The sequence below is a fragment of the Coturnix japonica genome, chromosome 1 (assembly GCF_001577835.2).
Source record: "Coturnix japonica isolate 7356 chromosome 1, Coturnix japonica 2.1, whole genome shotgun sequence".
NCBI classification, from domain to species: Eukaryota; Metazoa; Chordata; class Aves; order Galliformes; family Phasianidae; genus Coturnix; species Coturnix japonica.
This window is the reverse complement of record NC_029516.1, coordinates 25,051,401-25,078,274: the sequence shown is the minus strand read 5'-3', so window position 1 is coordinate 25,078,274 and position 26,874 is coordinate 25,051,401. Positions and strand designations below refer to the sequence as shown.

The 26,874-nt window shown below is 36.5% G+C and overlaps 1 protein-coding gene across 3 annotated transcripts in view; it reads right to left on the bottom strand.

Moving 5' to 3' along the window:
* Positions 1–16,989: 16,989 nt before the first annotated feature.
* IMMP2L (inner mitochondrial membrane peptidase subunit 2) overlaps positions 16,990–26,874 on the bottom strand; it is a 429,096-nt gene continuing 419,211 nt past the window's right edge. For 2 of the 3 annotated variants that reach the window (XM_015854164.2, XM_015854156.2), the window contains exon 6: positions 16,990–17,453. In XM_015854164.2, the coding sequence (XP_015709650.1) occupies positions 17,334–17,453 (120 nt within the window). In that variant the 3' untranslated portion in view covers positions 16,990–17,333. The remainder of the gene's footprint in view (positions 17,454–26,874) is intronic. The other variant, XM_032443055.1, reaches the window with a different exon arrangement.

Here is a 26,874-nt window from a genome sequence, read left to right as displayed (position 1 = left end):
CGGACCCTCGGGATGTAACGTGATAGGCCCTCCCCTGCTGGGTCATGCATATGTAAAAAAGATATAGATGAAACAGGATACCTATATAAGGGACCCTCACATTCCAATAAACGCCATTTTACTGCTGACCATATTGGTGTAACAAACAGCTATGACTTGGTTGGGGCCATCGATACACATTCACAAAGGGACTTGACTTTCCAGGTTACCAGATCGAGGTAACAGACACCACACTGTCAGACTGCTTCTTTGCTGCCATCTATTGCAAGGCAACAAAATGCATAAAAAAAACCAGAACCTCTTCTGCTGTACCACCAATATCTAATTCACAAGACTACTGCAGAAAGGCAAATATAAATACTCTATATTGAGGCTCAGAACTATATTTCTACAAGGAATGAGGAGAAAAGAGGATTCTTGTATGGAGCTCAAACAGCAAGAAGGCTGTGTGTGTAACACACAAGACAATAAATAGAAATCCGGAGACTTTTGTAAAGAACTTTGACTCTTAGGCTTCTACTTTTAAACTGTGTAAAACTGAGCTACAGTGTCTGATGCTTTCTTCATGCCCAAGGCAAGGGCAAACTCCTGAGAGAACTTTGATTAACTTACAGAATTTTACAACAGATTTTCATTGTATGAATATATGAAATAACTTACAGAGTAAAGCACTAGCTTTTCTACACCAAAACTGAGTCTTCTACAGTCAGGCAGCAAAATTTATATCCCTCTTGCTACTGTCCAAACTTCTGACTATGAATTTTGTGTTCATGGCTGAATAGCAGTACAAAGAAAAGAGCTCTTCTCTTTCTTCAGATAGTTTTAAGCCTATTACTGGTGTGACAATTCAGTGTAGAAAGAAGCCATGTCACTCACTGCTATTTCCACCTTTAGAGCTTTGTGTTATACTGATAATAATCAGTAGGTTGAGGTACCTAGGAAAATCATAGCTTGAAATATTAAGCATTGAGAGTGTCTTAAGCACCTTGTCATTTTAGGCACAAGTTTTCTGCATTTCTCCCTTGAACTCAACTGTTTACCCCAGTGGTCCTTTCACGCCAGGATTTCAAGCGCGCTTAAGCTCCGCCAGAATCCGCGCTCTCAGCCCCGGCCGGCCATCTTAACTACACGTTCACACGAACATCGAGTGCGCTTGAATCCCAGCTAAATGGCTGTTTTATTGTGTGTGTAGCCGGTTTACAATAAGCCGCTATCTACTTGTCTACACCCCTTCATACATATTGCAATAACTCTCTTCTACATATACATAACCGACGCAGGGAGGGCTATTCCGCGTCTAAATCCGAGTGTTGTCGCACGCTAATGCAACATTTTTTCGCCCCCAGTCGCTTATACAAACCATACACAGCCGATTACAAACGCAAGCCGCCCGTCCTAATCCTAATATAATAAAAGTGTTAGTCTTATACAATTTAAACTTTTAACATATATAAACTCACAAGTGAGGTATACAGGTTACAAACATTGCAGAGAAAGTGGTGCAATCGCTCTAACAATGTTTGATGTGGTTGTTTCACAACAGTATCTACCAAGGCATTCTTGGTTAATATATACAGTTCACCTTCTGCGCAAAGCTTTTGCTATACACTTCCCTGGAACCTCCATTCTCTCATTAACGCACTCTTCATCGTAAGTTGTAAGCAACCCCGTCAACGTCCTTGCACTTGTGCCTTGAGATCAGCAGCAAGGAAATTATTGCACGCTCTATTCTGGTAAAACAGTTATGCCTGAAAGAAAGTTTCATGCTTTGATTAGTTTTTACCGTTTATCCCAGCACCGCCTTCCTTCCGTGCGGTGAATGACCTGCAATACAGGATATTACTATTTTCCTTGACAGGACCACTACAATTTTCACTGATTCTCATACTTACTGTGGCATAACTATTCGTGTTCAAACTCGATTGATTGCATAAATGTGCGCGCCAATACTTCGGCCTGCTGGGCTACTGCAATCCGTACCTCTGTGAACCTTCCTCCAAGGACATGTATCTTGTCCTTCAGGAGTTAGCTTGGCCTTTCAAATTGTTGCCCTGGTAATTCCCGCGCGGATTCCTGGTCGAGTCGCGTATTCTCCAACTGCTAAGCATCTCTTGAGTAGATCGCGAGAGAAGCACGAGCCATTGTTGATCTTGACATCTCCGGGCACCAAGGACCAGATGGCCAGTGGGCCCAGTGTCGCTGAGCTGCAGGGGACTTAAATGTTAACATATCTGCACTCTCAATCAAAATTTGCAAACATCGACAACTCGCAATAAAACATACAGGTTCATGTAAGGTCCATAATCTTTTTGAGTCTGACATGATACACCGCACTCCATTACAACGATTGGCATGTTTAGACAATCTTCTATAAATGGAATTTCTAAGCTAATGGCATTATTACTTATCGACAATATGAGGTGGCTAACACCAGCGAAGAAGAGGAGAGAGACAGGAAACAATTAGTGGGAACTGTGAAGGCAGTTGCCTGCAGTGGCATCCACCTGCTTCAAAGTGCACTTCTCGCTTTCTACACCCGATCCAGTTCAGTTCTCGACCTCTTACGGCTCTATTCTCCTCGCCCCCAAGTGCCCTCACTACCGAAGCCCTGTTCGGCGGTCTAAACACCCGCCCCTGAGGCCGCGCTGGTCTCTACTTCTCTCCTCCTCTACTTTACTCCACCTAGTTCGGATCCGGGACGGCATGCTCAGATCTCTACTTCTTTCTACAAATTTCTGCTAAAACATATATTTACGATCTCTCTACAAACCAGACTACTCCAGGAGGAAGTTATTCTACAGCTATATTGACTTATTACTACTATTCGTCCAACATATATCTTGTTTTAGTACCCACTTAAGTTCTTCTTTTTTGTTTTAACTTTAATTGGTAAGGCTTCTTGCTCTGACCTACTCCTATATACGTTTACAAAATCATCTATGCAGGTAACCGTAATTCTTGATACGCAGTATCGAGTGAGATGCACCTGTAAACTGGTCAGAAAACAAATATTTTGCACCTGCGTGTGCCAACGTTGCACTTCAGTCCGCATCTGGGGGCAAACTCATTCACATGGGATCTTCAAAGGTCCTGCTCTAGTAAAGTGCCACGACCGTTCCTCCCACACCTCTCCACCACATAATTCCCTCATACAATCTAACAAGCTCCATCAGCAAACTTTGTCAAGTCTCTACCCTATGTCTCCTGCTAAATGGATGATACTATGGGAAGAAAATGAAGAATTCTTGATGCACTCCAGCAAGAGACCCTTCCAGAGGTGCAAACAGCTCTGCATGAGATAAGGACGAAAACGAAGAATTGTAACATTCCTGCCAGACAGACCATTTGGCATGATACGGATATTAGCTTGTGGGACTGCCAATGGGTGTTGAGTCAGATATATCAATAGGCCCTGGCAAACCTCAGCCAAAACTGAGGCGGTTTGGAGTGAGTGGCAGAACATGGGTTCATGATATGCCCAAGAGCTTCAATCAGCTGAGCTGTCTGTGTTACTCTGAATGCAATTGGTGCTGGCATTCTTATCTCTGTCTCGGGCTTACTACCCACACAAATTATCACTTACTTTGTAATTCAGGTCCCAGCAGGGGTAGTGATTAACAGTAAACTAGGGGCACGTGCACTCCAATGTTTTGCTTTTGTCCCCATTCGGAAGTAACGATTTGTTTACTTTCACAAGCAGCGAGGAGGGGGGTAGGCAGTGAGGGGGGGCAGTGCGGCGGGTTTGCGTTCTCTTGCTGGCACCTTAAACTTCTCTGTAGAGCAGGTCCACATTCGATATTTTTAAACTCACTGTTCTTCTGTAGCCTTTTTCCTGTTTTTTTGTTTTTCACAATTCCACTTCCATATAGCATTCATGTTTACACATCCCTGTAACCATTAAGATTTCATATACCATTTGCATTTAACAATCACAAAGACAGTGACAATAACCAATACAGTTTATCCTAAGCATTCTTGCTCTCCTCCAAGTTATCAGCAGGAATGGGCCTTCCCATTAACCTGATTCCAAATTCTTTAATATTATCATATTTTTTCCATGACTTTTCACTCTTCCTTGTTAAACTGAAATGAAGTGAGGGCTACAGGTTGTTGCCCATCATCACATCCTTGATTTAAAAGTTCAATACATATGTCATTTTAGCAAGCCTTCCTGCTGGAAGTGCCATGATTATTGTCCACTGATACCATTGGGCTGGAACTGACACTGAAAAACATCAGTGCAAAGGTGTTTATGATAGATTTTCTTTTGAAACCACAACTAACAGATATTAGATAGGTCCCTTGGCTCATTTCATTGGAAACACTATGGAGGAGTTACATGTGAATCATAATCAGTTTGACAAAAGAGGTGAAAGAAAGGAATGATTATCACTGTGAAGGAAGTACAGAAATCCAGGATGACCTGAAAAAGGGTCTGCAAACATTTCTAGGTTTTTCAAAAGCAATAACTACTTCTTGGAGAAGCACAAACATCAAAAAATTACTTTCTCACTTCCCCAAGAGTGCACACACAAAACTTTCCAAATTCCAAGATACGTTACAAGTTACTTAAACACAATCTTCAAGCCATAACAAATTATGTAGTTTTAACACATCCAAGACTGATATCAATCACAATCCACAACCACAACAAACAAAAGCATAGATGAAAAAAGACTTCTCAAAGTTGTTAACAGCAGTTTAACCGACTCCGACTGCCGTGGCTCTCTCATCCGCTGGTCTTGTTTCAGCTTCAGAGACTCCACTCGAGCCCAGGGCCCCCTGACCGGACCCCCAATTAACGACAAGAAGGAATCGCTCCTTATCTTTGACCAATCGTGACTTGTCGCTCTTCTTCTCCTTCCCCTCCTCCCAGGTAGAGGCGGACGAACAGCCACCCTCTTGGGGAAGGGTTATGATGACTAGGAACGCTCCGCCTCCGCCCCGCTGATGTGGATTGGCTTTCTTCTTGGTTACGCCTATCCCCAGCCCCCCGGGGCGGAGCACACCACAACCCATCCCATCTCGAGGAAGGGACCATCCTCGCGCCCTGCTCACTCCCCTTCCCCACCAAAGGAATGGGCGAAGGAACGCAGGTTGCTTTGGATACCGTGATGGGGCCTCCGAGGAAGCTTCTGCTGGTCAGAGATAAGGAGTGGAATGTGTGGAATGCTGCTGCACAGGGCCATCTGGTTGTTGTTCAGCCGGAGTGATGGCTGCGGTCGGGATGGCGCGCTCCACATTGTCTTTGTCTTTCAAATCCTCACATCTGCAAGAGAAAAAGCCTCCCGACCCACATTCCGCCGTCCCAACCTGAGTTTCAGTCTTCCCCTCTTTCCGAGCCGCTTTCAATGCCCGTAGCACCAACCCCCACGTTTTGAGCTCAGCATCTTTCTGCTCGTTCATTGTGCGTTCACAGAGCGAAAAAGTTAAAGAGTCCCACTTATTGTGGTCCAAAATCTCCCAAGGAGAGGAAAGCTCTCTCTCCTTTCTAGGCATCTAATGACGGCCACGATGTCCTTCTTAGAAGGAAACGTTGCCACCACGGTCTTTACAAAATTGAAGCAATACCTTTACGACTTGCTCCATAGTCGATCGAGACGAAGAAGTTCGCTCGGCCCGAAACCACGGTCCTACCGCGGTAGCTGCGCCGACCTCAAGACTCTCTCAATCCGACGGGCATGCAGAGGATGTCCAACGCCTTGAATCCTAACGTCCTCACACGGGGCACCACTTGTTACCAGTGGTCCCTTTCACGCCAGGATTCAAGGGTTAAGCCTCCGCGAATCCGGCCTCCTCCAGCCGGGGCCATTTAACTCACGTTCACACCAATATGGTGAATAGCTAAATGGCGTTTTATTGTGTGTGTAGCGGTTTAAATAAGCCGCTAATCTTACTTCGTCTACACCCCTTCTACATATGCATAACTCCTTCTACATATGCATAACTGAGGCAGGGGAGGCCTATCGCGTTACATCCCGAGTGTTCGTGCACGCCTAATGCAACACTCAACTTCCTAAATTCCATCTAAATTTAATCTCCAAAGTCCTTCGTATTTTTTGAATGTGTACTGAGCATCAAGCCTGTAAATATATCAATCAGAAACTTTGACAAATTAAGACAATTAAGTCTATAGTGTCTGTACTTTTGACTGACTTGGTCTCCGTGGATAAATTGTGACCTGGGAACTGACTGGCCAGGAACCAAAGCACAGTGAAAACTCTTATACACATCATGGTTTCTTCTATTCAGGAATTTGTATAATACTATGAAGAAAACTATTTGTATATAAGATGTAAACAACGGTTAAACTTCTATCAATAGCAATTGGTCACCACCATATAACAAAATGTATATTCAGACCATTTCCTAAGAATAAAGTGAGTGAAGTGCAATTTCTTGAAAAAAAGAAACACAAATACACATTCTGAAAGCATCTGTTACTTTTGAGTTGTAATGCAAGTTCCCTGACAAAATTTGAATATAGACTTTAGTTGATAATAGCAAAATCAGCTCTGGAATAAAACGATTCACAGATGTTTGCAAATACTTTGGTATTTTTGCCTACTTAATCAGTATCTGAGCTACTAGACTTCATACAGCCTAAATGAAAACAAAAGACAAAAAACAATTCCTGAAATATTGTAAGGAAAAAGAAAGAAGACTAGAATCTTTCCAGATAAACTTACACATTAACAGTCTCTTTATTCCCACTAATATAAAAATAATATAAGAAAAAACTGGTTGGTTGTGACTTACAATGAAAAACTAATTAGAATTTTATTTACACATACAGTTAATCTGGAGGTACAGCCTTTATGTGTGTATGTGTGTCTGGATATATTGCCTTATCATTAATCTCCAGCCTCACTTTTTTGAACTCTAGCCTGAAGGGTCTCCATACAGAAGCCATTCTTGATGCTGTGTTCGATACAAAGTGGCCCCCTGTGCTGTTTGCCTATGAACATTTACATAGGCCTAAATTAGGCTTTTTTGCGTGTATGTGGTTGTTTTTATTTTATTTATTTACTTAAAGAATTCTGTCCCTATAAAATAGCTATAATCTGTGTGAACTGTGCCTGTATTATTGCTTACTTTATATGCACTGTTACATACATACAGGAATGTTTTTGTTCAACATACCAGACATCATTTCTCCGTGGAGAAATTTTTAAACTAAATATATAGGTTTGCAGATATCTGTTATGATAATCCAACAACATTTCAGTGACAAAGGAAGCTAACATCATGAATATGTTTTGTATGCCTGGTAATATTTTCCACTCTTTCTAATCGAGCTCTGAGCACTGATCTCATGTACTTGTAGCCCAGAGCTAAATATTTTCCAAAGAAACTGCTTGGTCATGTTGAATAATTCCCATTCTACCTGCAGTATTTGATTTGCTTTAGAGGCACTTACAGCTTTGTAAGTAAAACTGAGCTTGATTAGGACCACAGCATAGGAATACAAAAGGCATGAAACCATGCATTAGACTGCCTTAACCTTTTATCCTTAAGGTTGTTTTCTTTCACTTAATTTGTTTTTGTCCAGATAAAAATCAAACCAATCCATAAGGCTTCTTAACCCCAGTCTCAATCTGCCCTCCAATTAATTCCTTCTTCAAAAATGTATCCAGCTCCCTCTTCAGTTAATTTAAACTTCCAGTTAGAGTTCAGATCTATGACATGTTCCATAGTTCAACAATGTGTTTATAGATTTTCTTACAGGTCAGTGTCCTATTTAATTATCTGACCTACTCACTGATTCAGACCTGGTTTGTCTGATCAGACTGTTCTCTTACTCTCAGAATTTAATAATCTCCCAATTAGTCACTGTTTAATTGAAATCATTATAGGTAAAATCTGTCAAACATTATTAAAAATAAAAACAAACAAACATAAAGCTTGCTTCATTTTTTAGATTTGTCTTGAAAAATTACAATAAGCTGGGGGCAAAAAAAAATGGTAACTGAAACAAAAATCATAGGAAGAAAGATATTTAAGGATACTATCAACCTTATTTATATGATGTACTCATCAATGGGTTTTTCCTCTTGCACTTCAACTATGCTTTAAATCACAGATTGTTTTGTTGCAAGGGGTACGTGGCTTATACCTTAGAAGTGTCTGACTTTATTATATATTAATATATCATACTATGTATAATATATATTACGGCATATTAATATAGCATATTATATATACATAATATAGTAGAAATGTAAAGTATAATATATATTATGTATTATAATATATATTAATATATTAATAATATATTTTGTGTCTTGTAATTGCTTTCTCTGTATTTTTAATTGGCATAAAACACTGCAATTCACTGCAATTTTCCACCAAAGAGTAAACTTCTGAATATTACTATTTGTATATTAATGAATTTAAATTTTAGAACTATTAAAATAATTATATTATTTTAAAAGAATAAGAATGAAATGAAATCACTACACTGTTTTTCAAAAACCTCACTCACTTTCTCAGCTGAACAATACACAAACAAATTAGTTTTTTGTAACATTTCATAGGTACTGACTCTCACAGAGAATTTTACTGGTAAAAAGGTAGTTCTAAACACCTCAGCACAAATCTCCAGGGAAAATATAATTGCTCAGAGTCATTAAGAATGTGAAAATCTGACTCAAATTAAATAATAGAGCAAACAAACTAAGCAGAAAACATCTTTATTAAGAAATGTGTGCCTACAGTTTTCAGAAAATTTATATTTATTTAAAATTTTCTGTGCCAGGAAATAACCCGGTGCAATCCTGAGCAAGGGAACTTTGCGTATGTAAATGATGCTAAGTTACACTAATGAACTATGTGATTGCCAGAATGTTTATATAGTTAATCATGCAAGTTGTACTTGGGTTCCCAGTAACAGCCTGTTAAATCATTTTCTTCAAAACTAAGATATGAAGAAATCTAAAAATAACACCAGACATCACTTGCTTTAGGGCAAGAGATTCAAGAATGATGAGGATAAATCCCAAAGAGACAAGCATATAGATTATACTTCCTTACATTAAAATTGTACCACTGATCATGTGAGTTACCACTTTTACAGAAACAATAAGATAATATGTCATCAGAGCTTAAATGTCTTGATTCGAGTTTGGAAAATGATCCTTTCTTTCTAAATAAACTTTAAAAGATTTCATTATAATAATAAGGCTACAATTCAAGATATTTCTCAGAATTGTTACAAATGAACAGACTGGGATAACATTATTTGTTAAACCCTGATAATTTCTTCAGCTGGAATGATGAGGTCAGATCAGGAATAATTATTCTCCAACCAATCTCATAGTGCATTCAGTTGTTCTTGTACGGGTAGAAATGGGAGCCTGTTGCCATCGATACTGCAATATCCAAACTTAAAATCATACCTAGTGTACACTGCAAGGTGTTGCAAAAGAATTAATATTTCCAAATGTAAATCTACATTGAGCCAGGATGGGATGAGGGTAGCTGTGTGAACTCCCCTGTCATTCTCACAGAGCCATAGTGAAGTTCAAAGTTCACCACTGACCTGAGGCTTTCTGTAAGCACACAGATTTGGTAGAGAAGATCAAAAACATACATTTTCTAAAGTTCAGGAACATGAAAAATGTTTAACATGGAAAATGTGTAGTTGGAGGTAGCACATGAATAAAGCACTTTAACACTTTTTGTCGTTTACATGTTATATAGATAATTATTGCTGGAGGTTACAGAACAGGTATAGTAAATGGAAAAGCAAAAATGAGAAGCTGTACATGGGTAATGATGAGACAGCAGTAAGCCAAATTGAGAGCTGTGAAAAACAGTCCCCTCCACCCCTCATACACAGCTTTCAACTACTCTGACAATGTGCTAATACTTTTGCCAACAAATAAACCAAAGTTCCTGTCCATGTCAGCCCTCCCAGCACATTATGTGCTGCCCTCACATTGCCAGACAGTTCTGGTGGGAGGAGCTGCTGGCTGACAGCAAGGGCAGAGGACAAGGTATCAGAGCTGAACATCAAGCACAGGCCCAGCTGTAGCAAGGCCCTGGTTGCTGAATTGTTCTAGTTTGTTTTGCTTTGTTTTCAGAAGGAGATGTAGCTTCACTTATTATTCCAGACTGAAATTGTTTTACATTACTTGAAGCATTTCCATGAGCCCATTCCTCCAGCACTTCCATTATCCTTTCTCATAACATTGCAACTGAAGAGAGTGAGGCAACTGTAATGTTCACTAAGTAAGTAGGGAGCATTTAGATTATTTATCTAAATGTTTCTGCATTTATAGCACCACTGCTTTTTGATAATATTAAACAAGACATAAATATATGCAGTTTCTATTATGTAGCTCCCCTGGGCATATAGACATAGGAGTTTCTAAATGAAACTCAGAAAAAACCATGAATTCTTGTTTGTTTCATGTTTTCAGCTATGGAGAAATGATTTCTTGAATATGCAAAGCAGAAATACTTACAATTCTGTAACAATGGATTGTTGTCCATAAACGAAATTCTGAAAGAAAGTCATAAGATGTGTTAATAGCTTATTATAAATGTCCTTTTTTTTTTTTTGTTTTGTTTTTTTGGTTTTTTGTTTTTTTTCCATGCCAGCAAAAGAAAGCTTACATTCTCTATCATTGCATCTTTTTCTCTCTAAATAAAATGCCACCCATCTGAATTAATTAACGGAATTGTTCTATTCCTGTTCAGGCATTGGCAGCTCTTGTAATATGATAAACCTTCGATGAGGCCCATCAGTTTTGATTGCAACATAACTGTGTAGTCTTTCCCTTGGTAACTAATTAGTTTTATTTGTATAGATGCCTTTCATCCATGCAGATAAAAAGGAGTAAAAAGAGTATTTGAAACCATTTGTAGTCTTAGGGTTAGATTATTGTAAATAAGCAATGCTTATTAGTTCAATTTCCTCTATTTAATTAAATGGCTGATGTTTGAAGAGCTGCAGTAGCATCAGTACCAAACATGTGCTTTCTTAATTAATTGCCAATAACTTAAACATTCCAGTCCATAATTAAAGATTTTAAATCTATATGCTAATTTAAACTAAACATATATTTTCATTTTGAAAAAAATGTGTTTATGTTTCAGAACCAAATATACAACATACTGTAAGCTTTAAAAAATTCTGTGTATTACGTTTGAAATACCAGGAAAAATCAGAGAGACATCAAACACTGTCATTGCTGTTTTTTGAAGCTGAGAAGAGGAAAACAGTGTAATTTACCAATGCAAGGGCCAAAAAAGCAACAAGCTCATGTATTTCACCAGGAACCTCAGGAAAAATGCAGAATTGCTCCCTTGGTCAAGGCTCTTTTCCATCTTTATCATGTGTAAGTGCATAACAAGATAAATAGTGTATCAATTTCCACCATATTTACTGATTTTTAAGCAACACTGAAATGGCTTTCAGCTCTCAGTTCAAGGCCGTGGCTGGCAATGCTAATGAGAAAAGCTGCTGACAGACTTGCCTGTTGTGGGAATGTGGAGCAGAGGTCAGAGGACCCAAGGCAGTAGTAGGCAGAGGCCACCTTGCATTAAAAAACACTCTAGTTCATCCTCTCTGAAGAGATGTCCGGGCTGTTCTTGAGTTTTTTACAACTTTATTCCCCAAAGAAGAGAAAAAGAGAAGACTATCCCAAAAGGATGGAGGGTTAGACTCCCAGCAGGTGGGCAAAACCTGAGAATCTGTACATCAGAAATCAGAAGAGGCTTTATCTCTGTAAACCTGAGGAAAAACTTTTTCAAAAGAATCTGTGAAGGAAAAGTAAGGACAGTGTCATTGAGGCTCTGGGAAAATAAGCAAAAATATTCTGCAATGATTTAGAACAACAAAAGGTGAAATGCTCCAATCATCTAGATCTTTTATGCTGAAAAAGACAAAGATGTTTCGGGGCCATATAGATTCGCATCCTTTCTGTGGAATAGATACTCACTTTTCTGCAACCTGGACAAAGTCTAACAGCGGAAAGGGGAGTATGAATAACAAGCACAGAAAACAGCTGCACTAAGCAACTGGGGCACGTGGGTCAGTGAAAACAGTGGTATCTAAGTCTCAAAAGACCAATGGCTATGTCTCCATTATGTTAAATCTACAAAGAAAAATGAAGTATGTCTAGGTCCATTCATTGTCTGGCATTGATACCAATGGCCCATATTCACACTGATACATTAGTTATTGTTCTCCAAACGAGGGGCTGTTCAGATTATCTGTAAGAATAGCCACAGGCTGACACAAACTCATGAACTCTGGGATCTGTGTGAATAAGTGTTAAGAAGCGTTGCCCTGAGACCAAACTGTAAACCAGAGATGCATTCTTAATTTAATAGTGTTGATGCACCCTTAGAGACTAACTTTTCTATCTTTGGATTGTTTGGACTGTTCAGTGCAATGCAGAAATCTCATAATTACGCAGTTAATTCTTATCATATATGGAGTCTGGACCTTTAGATTAAAGACATTAAGCCCCTAAAGAGGTAGTACAGCACTTGAAATCTTTTGTGAATGTAGTTTTTAATACCTTAGATAACTACAGGATTTAGTAACATCTGTGCATGGGTCTGTTTATGTATGTGAAAGAAAGAAAGAGGGAGAAGAGAGAGGAAAAAAACAAATACACAAGAAAGATTACACTCAGTCTGCTAAGTGATAGAGTAAAGCACTTGTGCTGACTGCCAGATGGCTAATTCACTATTTGGATTTATCCCAAAATTATTTAAGTTAGAAAGTTCCATCCTTTTAAAATTGAACTTGTGTATTTAAGTCATTGAAGTATTCTTAGAAAATCCCATCAGAAGTATTCAGTGCTTTTCAAAAACTTTGTATTTTAAAAGATACAGCAGAGAAAATCCTTCTCTTCTTAAAATCCATTTACAAAAAAAGCATAAATGTTCAAACTTAACCTCACACCCTGAGGTGTTGGGCCCTGATTCAGCAAATTAAGCATGCCAACTTAAGATGCCTTAGAAGTAATAAGATCTGCTTTTAAAAGTACAGAAAAATCAACCCCTGAAGAACAGGTGATTTCATGCTTGGGATGCAGTTATTGGGAACTGTGTCAGGCTTGGATTTAGAACTGTGCTATAAGGTAGTCCATATAAGTTAAACCAACTGTAGAGAGGGAACAGAAATCCTTACTGTTTGCTGAACTTTCTAGGTACTACTGTTTAGCACAAAAAAAGACTACACTTACTTGTATAATTAATTTAGGACATATGTGCTAAGACCTAGAATAAAATTTTTGTGTGAACATTTAAGAAATAGTCTGAGTACACATTCTTCCATTTGATCACCTAAAATACCCACTTGTTTCTAGAGTATGCAATATGAATGAGATCTCTTAGTGATAGTGTACCATCAATACACAACGGAGCTAACACAAAGGACAATTTGTTTGGAATGTGAACATTTTTATTTACCTGTAGAGTTTATTCAGATGTTATCCTTGTGCAAGATAACAAAAAAATAAAAAAATTAAAGTTAATAAAATAAAGTTAAAACAATTTGATACATGAGAGTTAAAGAAAAATGTCTAAAACTATTTCTAAACTAAAACTAAAACTATTTCTGGTGAGTAAATATACATTAGATTTGTTGGAATTATTTTAAAAATCTTTAAGTCATTACCTGACTGAGCACTCTATAACTGAACAATCTGTCAGGAAAGAAACTGTCACTTGGACTAGCCTACGATGATGTAGTTTTGTGGGATCCAAGGGAAGATTATTCTATGCAATAAAATTCAAGCAAAAGCAGCAGGCAACTTGGCCTTGATTTTGATTTATTTAAGTTTTCTTATGTTGATCTGCTGTGCAAAGAGCCAAATCATTTAAAAATCAAGGCTGTCCCATGGAAATTAACTGAAGCCACCAAAGGTTCTTTTTGACTCACTGAAAAGAAACTGAAACCGTTCAGAGAATGGCGCAACCCACTTCTCCTGTGGATTGTCAGAGTGGATTGACTGCCTATGCTTACAGTCTAAATTAGTTGCCTGAAGTGAATCTGGACATGGAAATTCCATGGAGGATTTGATATTCCTTCTTCACAAATAGCCCTAAAAATTCCATTTTGATTCTGGATTCCCCCATGAATTCTGAGGTTGTTTCTGCTTGTAGGGAAGAACTATCCCCTAGGGACAATTATCATTATCTTAAAGGAGATAAAAAACACATATTTATAGCAAAAAATGTCACTGTTGTTTACTCACAGTGTTATGTCAACTGATATTTGATACTGATGAGAAAGCAAGGGGGAAAAAAATAAAGTTGGGAAATATCTTTTACCCCAGCTGTTTTCCATACTTTAGGCACAGAAAGGATCTCTCTGTTTTTCAAACTCTAACAATTTGAGAAGATAACTCCCTTGCCACACTGTGTATTAATGAAGAACTTCTTAAAAGATCATGGCACTGCATTTCCATTTACCCTGCATCATTTTACAGGTCTGGCATGAAGAAAAGAAATCCTAATAGCTACTGAAATAAAGTATAAGACATTTTGTATAAAGCCTAAAAGTGGAGGTTTCCATCTTGGTCATAATTTTTGTCAGTGTTTGTGAGATTCTCTGTTTCAAATTTCACCTTGTTTCTATTTTTAGACATAATTGTTCTTTCCCTTTGAAGACTTAACAGCCTTCTTTTCACTGAAAATAAAACGCTAAAAATTGTCTGACCTTTCTAGGAGGTGTTAGGTAATGCTATTACAGATTCTGCCAGGCATTTACAGAAATTTGTTTCCCATTGTGGATATTCTTTAAAAAGGTGCATATCTTATCTTGGTCACAAGTTACGAGATTCTGTTGATGAGAGCTCTGTGGCAAAATGTATTTCAGCTTTTTTCCATCATTTTGTTCCTTACAGCTTTTTGTATTTCCCTGAATACCATTTCTATATACAATATCCTGCTCTTCCCTCATTTACCAAGCTGTATGTTTCACTGTAGTATGTTATCTGTCTGGTGTGAGCTCTCAGGCTAAGGAAAACCTTGAACTTGAACCTCAATATTTTGTATATGAATATATTTCTCTCAGGACGTTCACTAAAACAAAGCCTATAGACTCTTTTGATTCTGGCACTTCAGAGTCTTTCCACACAACTTTTAGGCAGCCTAGGTGACACAGTTGCCAGAGTCTGTTTCAGTGACCAAACATTAGGCACTAATGTATGTTGACCATAATCACTAACTTAGCACACACATAAAAATCTACCCCTTGAATCTTTGTAATTTGAATGGAGAAACTCCATTAACCACTTCTTGGTTTACAAGTGCAATCGGGAATTTAGAGGCAGATGCAATTCCACATATTCCTTAACAGCAAGAGTACTGACATGTCTCCTCATAGAGGAAGAAAAAAAAAAGAAAAAAAAAAGATTTAAAATGTCATGTCGACTTATTTCATAATGTCCTACATACCCCTCATGCTCATTCATATAGATTCCCAATGAAGCTGACATAGAGCTATCCTTTATAATTTGAGTCCAGGAAACTTTTGCCGCTGATTTCATTAGTGCCAGGACAGATGTGTTTCGTATCTGGAGACTGAAAATAATATATCTGAAATGCCTTGTAATACATAGTTGTATGTTACTGCTGCTGCTTGGTCCTTTCTGCTTTTGGTAATATGGTCTGCTCTTCACGCTCTAGATAATGAATAATCTTTCTCAAGTTCAGCTTATGATTTGACTGAGCAACTTCCACTCAGCTAGTTATGTGATGATGTAAAATATCATGCACGTTAATTTGATGCTAATGTTTAGCAAAATGGTTTCTTTTACAGGAATCAGATTTCTTCCTGTGTACTGATTACAAGAAAGTGGTACACAAAGCAGTGACTCTACCACTTCCCCAGAAGCCTGCTCCCTTGCTTCACAACCCTCTCATCCAACCTGAACCTCCCCTGGTTTCTTGGTCCAAGTTACCATTACCTCTAGTCCTCTAGACTAAATTGCAATTTACCTCAGAGAAGAGGCTTAACAACACCTTGCTACACCTCTTTCAGTTAGATGTAGCAATAAGGTCCCATCTGAGCTCTTCTTCTCCAGACTGAATGATCCCAGTCCCCTCAGCCACTCCTCATAAGATGTGTCTCTCAACCCTTCACCATCTTCTTTGTTTTTCTTCACACATACTTCAGTGAGGAATCCAAAACTGAGTACAGTATTCAAGGTATGGCCTCACCAGTGTACCAGGGAAAAATCTAAGAAAACTGGACAGAACTAGAGTTTTTTAATAGGATTCATACCATAATCTAACTAATACACAATTAGATATGCGGCTTCAAAGAAATATGGTTTATTATTATCTTGTCTGAATTTCCAAAAATTGCATGATTTTAGCCAAAATGTATAAAGAAGTTTTGCGTCATCTTAAATTTTGTAAGTAATCTCCAGTCTGGAGTAAAAAAATAAATACAAAATTCATCTGGCTCATTAATCTGCAATTGAAAGTATCCTTTTTTCATGTTCTCAACACTTATATGTGTAGAAGTTTTACTGCACATTCAAAGAAGTTATTTACGTTAATGTTTTTATATTACTAATTGTATAGTACTCATAATAATGACATATTTTTAACTAAATGTGGCATTCAGTACTAACAATGATTTACTATACTTGAGAAATGAATGAAGTATTACATTCATGTACTGCAATATGATTGGTACGTATTTTGTGTAAATATCTCCTTCAGGAAGATATACAAGGAATGTTTATGCAAGCTGTCCCAAAAGAGACAGCAAAAATAAGCAAGATTAAATCAGTTTAGTAATAAACACAAGAAAAAAAAATCTTATTAGCTTTTTGAAAAAATGTTATAGCATTTATGATTAACTTTTCAGCTATGGAAATACTGATTACTCAGTATTAGAAATTATAGGAGAAGCTCAAATATATTATGTGTAAATGTGTTGGTTTTTTTCATACGCAGTCAACAATAATAATGAAGAATCTGTTCAGGTACTAAAGAAACAAGCTGAATGTAAAAGATTAAAATATTTTATTGAAGTATTTAATATTTACTTATCAAAAGACACACAGGTACTGACATAGTAACACAAACATTGTAGATTGAACACTCAAATCTATAACAAATGTGTAACTATTTCAATCCAAATATGCACAGTGCCCAACTGTTTGAGATTAAAAAGCAAAGAAATAAACAGTTCACTGAAGGTGACATTTTAAAATGAAGATATTGCATTTATTTGCTGATATGGTACATTGGTACGAAAGCACCCTTGGCAAAGCTTTTACAGTTGATGATAAAACCATGGCATCTCATGCTGGCATAACTTCACTCCTTGATCTTCTATCTAAATGTTTAGGTCACTCTTGCTCTCTCTGGAGGGGTTTGCGCTCTGGAGGTAACATTGGTTGTAACTTCTGCCAGCGTTTTGGAGGCCAGAGGATATGAGTAGCACGAGCATGTAGAAGTCCAAGAGAAACCTGTACCCAAAATGTAATGCATATTATCAGTAAAAACTGAAAAATAAATGAAGTCTGTGAGGCATAAAGCATATGTTGACTTGTTAGAACAATCAGAGAACACAAAACATGCATAAATAACTTTTTCCTTTTATTTATTTATTTATTTATTTATTTATTTATTTGCTTTGATAAAACATTTCAGGAACACAGAGTAACTGAATTGTGTGATTCATAGCAAACATGAACTAGGAGTGTTTTTTCAGGTTCAAGAAGTAGCAACTGGTCAGAACTGATGAGGCATTTTATAATCCTCTGAAAGCTAGTGGTGATTACTTCTGCTGGGTGTGGCAGAAAAAGGTTAAACCATCTATTCTGAATAATTTAAACAGAAGCTGTGTCTCAGGTTTGATCTACACTAACCATACTGTGATGCTGGCTTTTCTCAAGTATTCTGTACTTTATCAATGACTTTCCAAATCCCATTTTGTCTCCAACCAAAAATGGAAACTACTCCGAAGTATAAATATTTCCCTAGGATGAAAATGCACTTCTTTCAGAATAATTGGAAATGCATTTAAAAATAAAAGGTTTTTTTTTGTTGTTGTTGTTTTGTTTTGTTGGTTTTTGTTTGTTTGTTTGTTTTTGTTTTTTGTTTTTTGTTTTTTTGTTTTTTTAAACTTCTAGGACTACCTACACTTCATTTATATATTTTGTAAATACTTTATATCTTATTACCTATTAATCTATTGTTTCAATTGTTTTGATTTACAAATCACAGAATCATAGAATGGTTGAGATTAGAAGGGACCTCTGGAGATAATCTGGACCAACCTCACCCCTCAAACATGCTTCCCTAAGGCACATCAGCCAGAACTGTGTCCAGGAAGCTCTTGAATATCTTCAGGAAGGAGGCTCCGCAACCTCCGAGCAACCTGTGCCAGTATTCCATCACCCTCACGGTTAATAATTTTTTTTCCTCATGCTCACATGGCATCACCTGTGTTTCAGTTTGTACCTGCTGGCTCTCATTCTATCACTGGGCACTACTGTAAACAGTCTGGTCCCATTCACTTGACACTGCCCCTTCAGATTTCACTTAAGAATTTAAAAGAACTTCTGGTTTGAACCTGTATATTCCTGCTTAAATTTTTATGTAAACTTACCACTTCAATCCCATTATGTTTCTCATCTCAAAAAATAAAATGATTTCAGTAAGCAAGTAGTTCAGAATTTTATGCAAATGGCCACCAAATAGCCCCCTAGGAATATCTTCAGCTAATTTTCTTGATTTCATTTCATAGGATTAATATATATTCACCATTCTCTCTCTACTACATAATTAAATCAGTGAAGCTGAAGTGGTCTATATCTAATTCCATATTCTGTAGTTTGATGAAGCAAGTGTTGAATTACTTGAATATAATTTGGCTACCTAATAGTCCACAATATCTAAAGTAGATCACTGAAACTGCAGTCTAGTATTGTTATTTCACTTGTTTAATCCCTTACATGGATCATTTATTTACCTGATCCATTGCCTCTTTTTCCTGCACTTAAGCAAAATACAATATATATCCAGGCTGATAAGTGACAACTCCTTTTTGATAGGATTTGGCTGTTTTATTTATTTATTTATTTTCTGTTTTGACATACTTCTGTGTAGGTTGTTTGGTATTTGTATAATTCACAATATCCTTTATCTTAATTATTCCGTAAAGTGGTCTGCAAATGTAAAATTACCATGGGGATTAGTTCTCTGAATATACAGCATGATGGCACACACATTACAGGCTGGTGCCAAAATATAAAACTACTGCAAACATCACTACTGCATATAAAAAAGTGACAGCATTAGTACAGAGATTAATGTTAAAATACTCTTCTCTAACACAAATAACATCTCATTTTCAAAGCTCTGTGTTTTCCTCAGTGCACTGCTTGTTACTGATGTCAGTAGGAGGTCTGAACACAGATTGAGGAATATAATAAATGAATCAAAACTTGTTTGAAGCTCAGACAGGGAATAATTTTGCCCAGAGGAATACTTCTACTGACCATCATCTGACTTGAAACTAATAAAGAAATATCCTTCCCATAAACCTGATTTAGAGGACAACATGACTAGTGCTAAAAAGGAAAAATGGATACTGTAGAGTTATGGAAGTCTTTACTAAATAACAAATGACACTGATACTATGGGGCTTCTTTTAAAATAACTTAAAAGCTCACTTTTAAAGCACCTTGCTGTCTGTCTGAGTTCTGCAGAGAACCTTAATAAGTTTTGTCCATTGCCTATTATTCTGTAGTTACTACAGAAGCCATGAATTTCACTGAGGAAGAACACAATTGTTTGCAGAGAATAACCTGCCCCTGTTAATGGATATACCCCCATCAAGGTTAGAAGTGGACTGAGGTTGAACAGAGAGGCTACACTTTCTGTCACAATGGTGAAATACTGAAATAATCTATAAAAGGAGAGATTTGCCAGTTTCCTTACAGACATTATTTACTCTCTTAGAAAAATAAGTTTACCCCCTTGAAATACCATTTTAACTGTAAGAAAAATTAACTCTTTCCATGCAACAACTCTGAGGACCAAGAGGTATCAGCAATCTAAATAGTGGAATCTTATTCTGTATTAAGGTCTAACTTTTAATCTTGCTGTTGCAACAACACAGATGTTATTCTGAACTGAATCCACATTATTCTCCCTAATTTGAGCAGTCTTGGCATTAATATTATATTTTTAGTATTTAAATATGTAACTGACCAACTGATAAACTTTTTTGTTGTTTTTAATATAGAAGTTATATCTTCAAAACACGTTTTAAAAGAATAATATCATTTTGGCACTGTTACTGTGACAAAAGCTGAATTTCCTTGAAGTCTGCTTGTTATTATGTTAGTTATGTGAAGCTGATTAATTTTGGCACTGCATTAGGAAAAGATAAGCCTAGCCTTGATAGTACTATCAGCAGTGGGATTTACATCTTTCTTCCTCATTGTGCTCTAACTGGTGGATAAATGCACCTCTGTTGGTAAAGATTATTATATTACCTTTATATTACCTTTCCTGATTTCAAAATATGTCTTTTTAAAATGCTCATTGATTTACAGACTGTGCTTTCTTCCCTGCTATTTGAAATCTTCACTGCCTCTTAGCTTGATTCCTTTCCTAATCTCCTATCATAATAGGAAAAGTAGCATTGATACAGTGTCAGAATTCTGTGGAGAAGAAGCATGCAGAGGTGCACATCAAATTCTTTGTAGGAATCCAAGTCCTCAGTCCACATGTCAAGAAAAGAAAGATTCCAGGTAAGAATGCAACCCTAACAAGGAAGGGTATTTCTTTCTCAGGATATGTAAAATCAACCTAAGCTACTCAATTCAGCTACTGCTTACTATCATTGGAATTGAAACTAAGAAAGAAATATCCCTCCCATTAACCTTAGTTAGAGGATAATATAACTAGTGTTAGAAAGCAAAAATGGGTATTGTAGTCACTCCTCAATTTACTTGCAAAATCACTCTAAGTTAGGAGGATTCTTCACAGATTTCTGTTTTCTTTTTTCTTCTCCTTGAACCCCTGATGATTAGGATCAAGCTAAAACAGACAAGATTCCAAATTCTGTACCAATACTGAAACAATGAAGTACAGCAGCACAGAACGTAGCCTGAAGAGCAGTGCAGAAACAAAAGAAAAGGCTTTTACAACCATTTTTAGCCTAGGCTTCCTAAGCAGTGAATTTGCTAACCAGAAGTAATAGTAAGACAAAGAGATATAAAGCAATACAAGAATGCTTGTTTTGCTGTTACTGTAACTCTGTAAGCCTGTATTTCCATTGCTAGAAACATGCTACCAATCTCCTACCAGCTATGTAATAATTTTTGAACTTCCCAGGCTTTTTTTGAATCTTCCCTGCCTGCCTGAAGTTCTGATCTAGCTTGTTTAGCTGCATTTCTTTTTTCCTAATGATGAGGTAGCTATTGCCCACTTTGTTATAATTTTGTTTATATTGATTATATTTCCTTCTATCTGCATAAACTTTTGGCATAGTTACAGGTTTTTGTATATAGCAAAAAGTTACTATTTTAAGGAGAATTAAATTTTTATGATGTTACCATGATAATGTGGATTTCAGGAGTACAGGCATGGTATGGTAAGAGGTGGGTACAGAATGACACTGCAGAATGCAGTCTTAAAAGCAATTCAGCAATGGTCACTTAAGTACCTGACCGAGGAGCTGGACAAAAAGAATGTAAGGCTACCAAAATGAACAAAAAAGAGTTCAAAATAACAAGGAATGTACTAGCACAAATAAAACTTAGAATGTATAATAAATACAGATAAAAAGGAGTTGCTAATCAATGCAAAAAGAAAACAAAAAAACCATGTCAGAACTTGTATGAAGAGAATGAGATATAAGAAACCATCAGAATCATAATTATCTTGGTGAAGAATTTCGGATGTCCATAAAACTTGCTAAAACATTCTTTTCTTGTCTTTTTGGGGAGGACCAAGTGCTCAGAAAAGCATAAAATAATGAAAAAGAAATTTTGGAATAGCTTTATCTGACACAGATAAATATGCAAAGACAACAGAAAGATTATAGAGCACAGCAGCAATCTTTAACACTGAATCAACATAACAATCCTTACTGAAAGTGTACTTGAATAAATGCTTGAATACAAATATACTTCTGAAGAAGGAAATACTATTTGAAAGTGTTTTCTTAAACTGATCTTGTTTCATACTGCTTAAGACTAGAAACATTTTAATACTGATTCCTATTTTGTCTCCTGCTCCCATTAATAATTAAATGTTTAAATTGTGCATCCTTTAAATTCCACAGAAGAGAACAGCAATGGATAGAAACAGAACTAAATTATAACCACTGCAGATTATAATCTGTATACTGGATAGATTTTATTAACTGCTACAAAATCACAATTTTTGAGGCATACATCAGCCTCTGGTTTTGAAGTCACTATTTGAGTTCTATTCCAACTGCATTTGGAGTATTTACTATTCCCCACCAGAGGTTCTGAAAGGTACACAGGTACACAGTAAAAATAAAAGACCCCCTAATGTGGATATGATCAGTGTGATTTACAAATATACGATGATAGACATTATTTGAGCATGCTAACAGAATTAACAAATTTTTCCATATCCAGTAAATCTTATCCCTGTTGCCTATACCCTATTATCCAACTAGCTGTAGTATAACTAAGTATACAGAAATTCTGGAAGACTAGAAATGCCAAATCGGTGTGGAGGTTGAAAATTATCTCCAAAGAGACACATTTAATGAGAAGAAAAGAAAAATGTCCAAAAAGTCTCAAAGAAAACCTCAGCACAGAAATACCTAGGCAACTATGCAATATTTCAGCTATAATACTAACAAAAATAGATAACATGGTATATCTATCTGTGTCAAATTAGATTGCTTGTCCTTAAGGTTGCTACATCAGGTTTTGATATTAGATTGTAGGTGTAAAATGGTCTCACAGAGAATTCGCCCAGTAAATTAGTCTCTTTAGAAAATCCATACTTTAATAGAAAGTAAACATGATTGCTATTACACTTCATTTTCTGTACATGGCTGAACTTTGAAACAACTACTATCAAGTGCAGTAGCAGGAAATAAGGCTCAATAAAAATAAATTTCAGTGGATTATAGTAAAATCCCAGAGAAACCACTTCCTCTAGTAGAAGTACTAGTGATAATGAACAATGGCAGAGGAAACAAATATCCTTGACCTCCTTTTATGAAAGAAAGAATCACAGAACAATGAGAATAAATAAATTATTTTGTAAATAAAACCATACTCAAACAGATTTTCTTTAACTTACATCAGCTTGCTGAAGGTTAGCAAAACAAGATGCTAAGTAGCTCATGAATTTAAAAACATGAAGTGATAGATTCCTTTCAGCTACACAGCAAAATACTAGCATCTTCATCATTCTTTCCTCTCATCCCTGAACAAATCAGACTTAATGGAGCCATACAGATCTAGTGACAAAGAAAAGAATGCAGCCCATTAATTTTGCTAGTAAGTGTTCCATTACGCTTCCATTAGTTTGATAGCTGAAGCAGCAGCTCCAGCCATAGATAAAGCATTCCATATGCATCTTCTTTCGCAGAACTACTGTATAATCAGTAAAGGTCCCTATCAAGGTTATCAAATTCAGAAGTGTTCATTTAGCTAGATAATATATTATAAAAGTGCCTGGAAATATATAAACCCCACTGCGATGATAATTTAATTTTGAAAATGTTTTAAACAGTAAAAATTGTGACACTCAAAAGTGTCAACTGGAAGTGATGCACATGTACTACACGTACAAATACAGAAACCATCACAAAATAAGGCATACAAGACAGGAATATGTTTCAAATGCAATGACTGATTCCCAGAATGAATAACATCTGCATATTAGCACAGAATATTTGTCTGAAATTTGAATAACAAGCTGAATTCTCCAATCAAATGCTTAATTTGGTATTTAAGCTATTCAGACCAGAAAAGGTGAGCATGGTCACTGCACTGTAAGCTCAGGTTATTTCTTAAAAATGTGACATACTATATACTGAATACACTGGGTTGCTCTGTCTTTCGTTCTATCCTGTCTGCATCCCTCCCTTAAGCCTAAGATATGATAAAGGTAAAGTAAAAGAAAGAAATGATCACCGACAATTAAATATTTTTCATATATTAGATTTTTCCATGGTTACTGTGCAAATACAGACTGGTTAACCTTGAACTATGACTAACATTCATAACAGCGTTGAAGATTAAAAGAAATCAGTATCAAGTAATGTATTTTTTATTCCGTTTGTGAAGACATCAGTTGTCAAAGTCATTGACTAAATTAAATGTAGTAGCAGATTTGGGACAAATATTGTATGAGCTTCTATCTCAGTTTTATCTCAGTGTATTTCCTTGGAATTGTCAAGGTTGTATTATTGAAAGGGATACTATGGCTAATTAAGTTCTTTGTTCCTTCCCATTTGTTTCATTCAGTGTTTTCTAAAGAAGTACTTTAAAAATATGTTAACATAGTGTGCTTCTAGTCTTTTATCTTCAGAAAGTATAGCATTCTTCAAAATTATTCTTTCTTCCTTATGAAAAGAACCTTTATGCTAAATAGACCTACAAATGGCTTACAAACCAATCTATTATTTATTTTAGAATTCTAGTTACAAAAACAGTGAAAGAATTTGTTAAGTTCACAGTACGGCATTCTTCGCATGCTGTACATACATGAATAACATTTAACAGTTAAAAGCTTTTTAACATTTCACTGGATGAAGCACAAAATTCATAAGCTATATAGGATTGCCACTAAGCAATGCAACTCAACAAAAGACCAACACATGCTAATAGCATTCATGGCAGAGCCCTACATTAAAAAACAGTAATGGATTTGCAATTCAGTACTGAAAAGAATTAATAAATTGAGTTGCAATAAACAATTATTATATTTATTAGCTTCAGACAGCAAGCATTAGCTATATCCCAGATATTAATTACTCATAAATACATAAAAGCTTTAAAATTTGAATTCCTATTCAGCACCACATTGTGTTTGTGCCAACAGTGTCAGAAGAATGTAAGTACAAGAGACATTTTTCACCTTACTACACTGATATTGATTATGACAACATATTTCTTGACTGAATTCTTAGGACATGATGCAGAAATGCTGTACATTCCAAATTAAGTTGTTTTCCATTTTTAATTGGTTGAATGTCATTAATGCAAACACGGCAGTACAGGAGTACAAGGGCAGGAGTCACAGAACAGTTCCCTGAACTCACAATTGCATTTGCTGTCTCACTACACTGCTCCTCTGCTGACCCTGTTCAGCCCTCTGGGCTGATGCTCATGCAGGTGAGACCATGATGTCTGCTTCATCACCCCATGTATGCAGAACTATGTGCACTCCATGGCATTGCTCTGGCCATGCGACTTCTTGTGATGATGATGACTACTACTACTTCTCAGCTCTGCTGCAAGATGGGGGTACTTCCACTCTGTTAACAGCATGCACTGGTGGAAGTGTCCAGCAAAACCTGTCTTTCACAAAGCTAATTGTGAGTGGCTGGCCTTGAAAAGCTACACAAAAAAAGCTGAGATGACAGACCAAACTCCACCAGAGTTGCTCAGGAAAGCACCCACTCTCACAGGTCAGAAATCAGAGCAAATTATTTATGAACTTCAGAGGTGCTGACACTAATGGATGTCATGGAAGACATCCCATCCCAATGCCACCCTGGCAGTACTTAAGGGTAGCTCCAGCATGGGTGACTCCATAAGGGATCACTGCTGGTCACCCTCATTATCTTAAATTTTACTTGGTAGAGACTTGCCCACCAGGGGAGAACACATTACAGTAATGATCAAAGGCTGAGGTAAGGAAAGAAGACAAAGAAAAGTCCAGTGGAAGCAAGAAAACCTGGCATATCAGAATACATGAGAAAACAGCTCTAATTTTAATAAAAGGTACAACATGTTACAATACTAAAACTATTACTTGGCAAGGCAAGACTTTTATAAAGTTGGAATAAATGTTCCAAAGTTTTCAGTAACAATAGCTTCCATGTCCAGCAAATAGATCTGTCTGTCTACTCAAAGGTTCTCTGTTATTTGTGGTACATTTCTCCAATTCTAATGAGGTTGTTGAAATACTGCTGATTTTCTCTTATCTTAAAAAGATCAATGTTCAATAGACTATTTCGCTTAGATATTTCAAGAAAGATTCTACTGTGAGTACTATTTTCTTCCAAAATGGCATACAGAAACAGTTTGACTTACAGAAAACATGCTGTTGGCAATATGAGTTATGAAAAGCAGTGGGGAGTAAATATACAATGAGCAGCTAGGATATCAAAATGTCATTAAATAGCTGCATGATATGTTATTAAAATTATAAAAGACTTTTTAATAGAGGTCTGTGTGAGGATGGCTAAAGCTCATCTAAAACAGTAAGTTTCATCAAGATAATTGTATATACACAATCCCCTGAGCTAATTTACTGGAAGAAAAACCACACACATAAATACTTAAATATACACAGAAATTTTTCTCCCTCTTATAGCTTTGATAATAGCTGTGAACTTAAGAACACTTAAATACTTTCTCCCTTATCTTTATCTGATTTATTCTTCATTTTCTTTGAACTTACAGAGAAGAGATTAAATGTGCTAAAACCAACTTGTACATTTTTGAAAAAACTATGTCTTATACTGTTATATTTGTCAAAATATATTGCTTCTTGGCATAATCATGATCACATAGCTATCCTTTCACTTTGTAAGAGAAATTGTGATTAAATAATTGACTCTATTAATTATGAATACCATTTTCAAATCCCACGTAACTAATCTGCTACATATTAACTTTTTTTTTTTTTTTTTTTTCTCGTTCACTC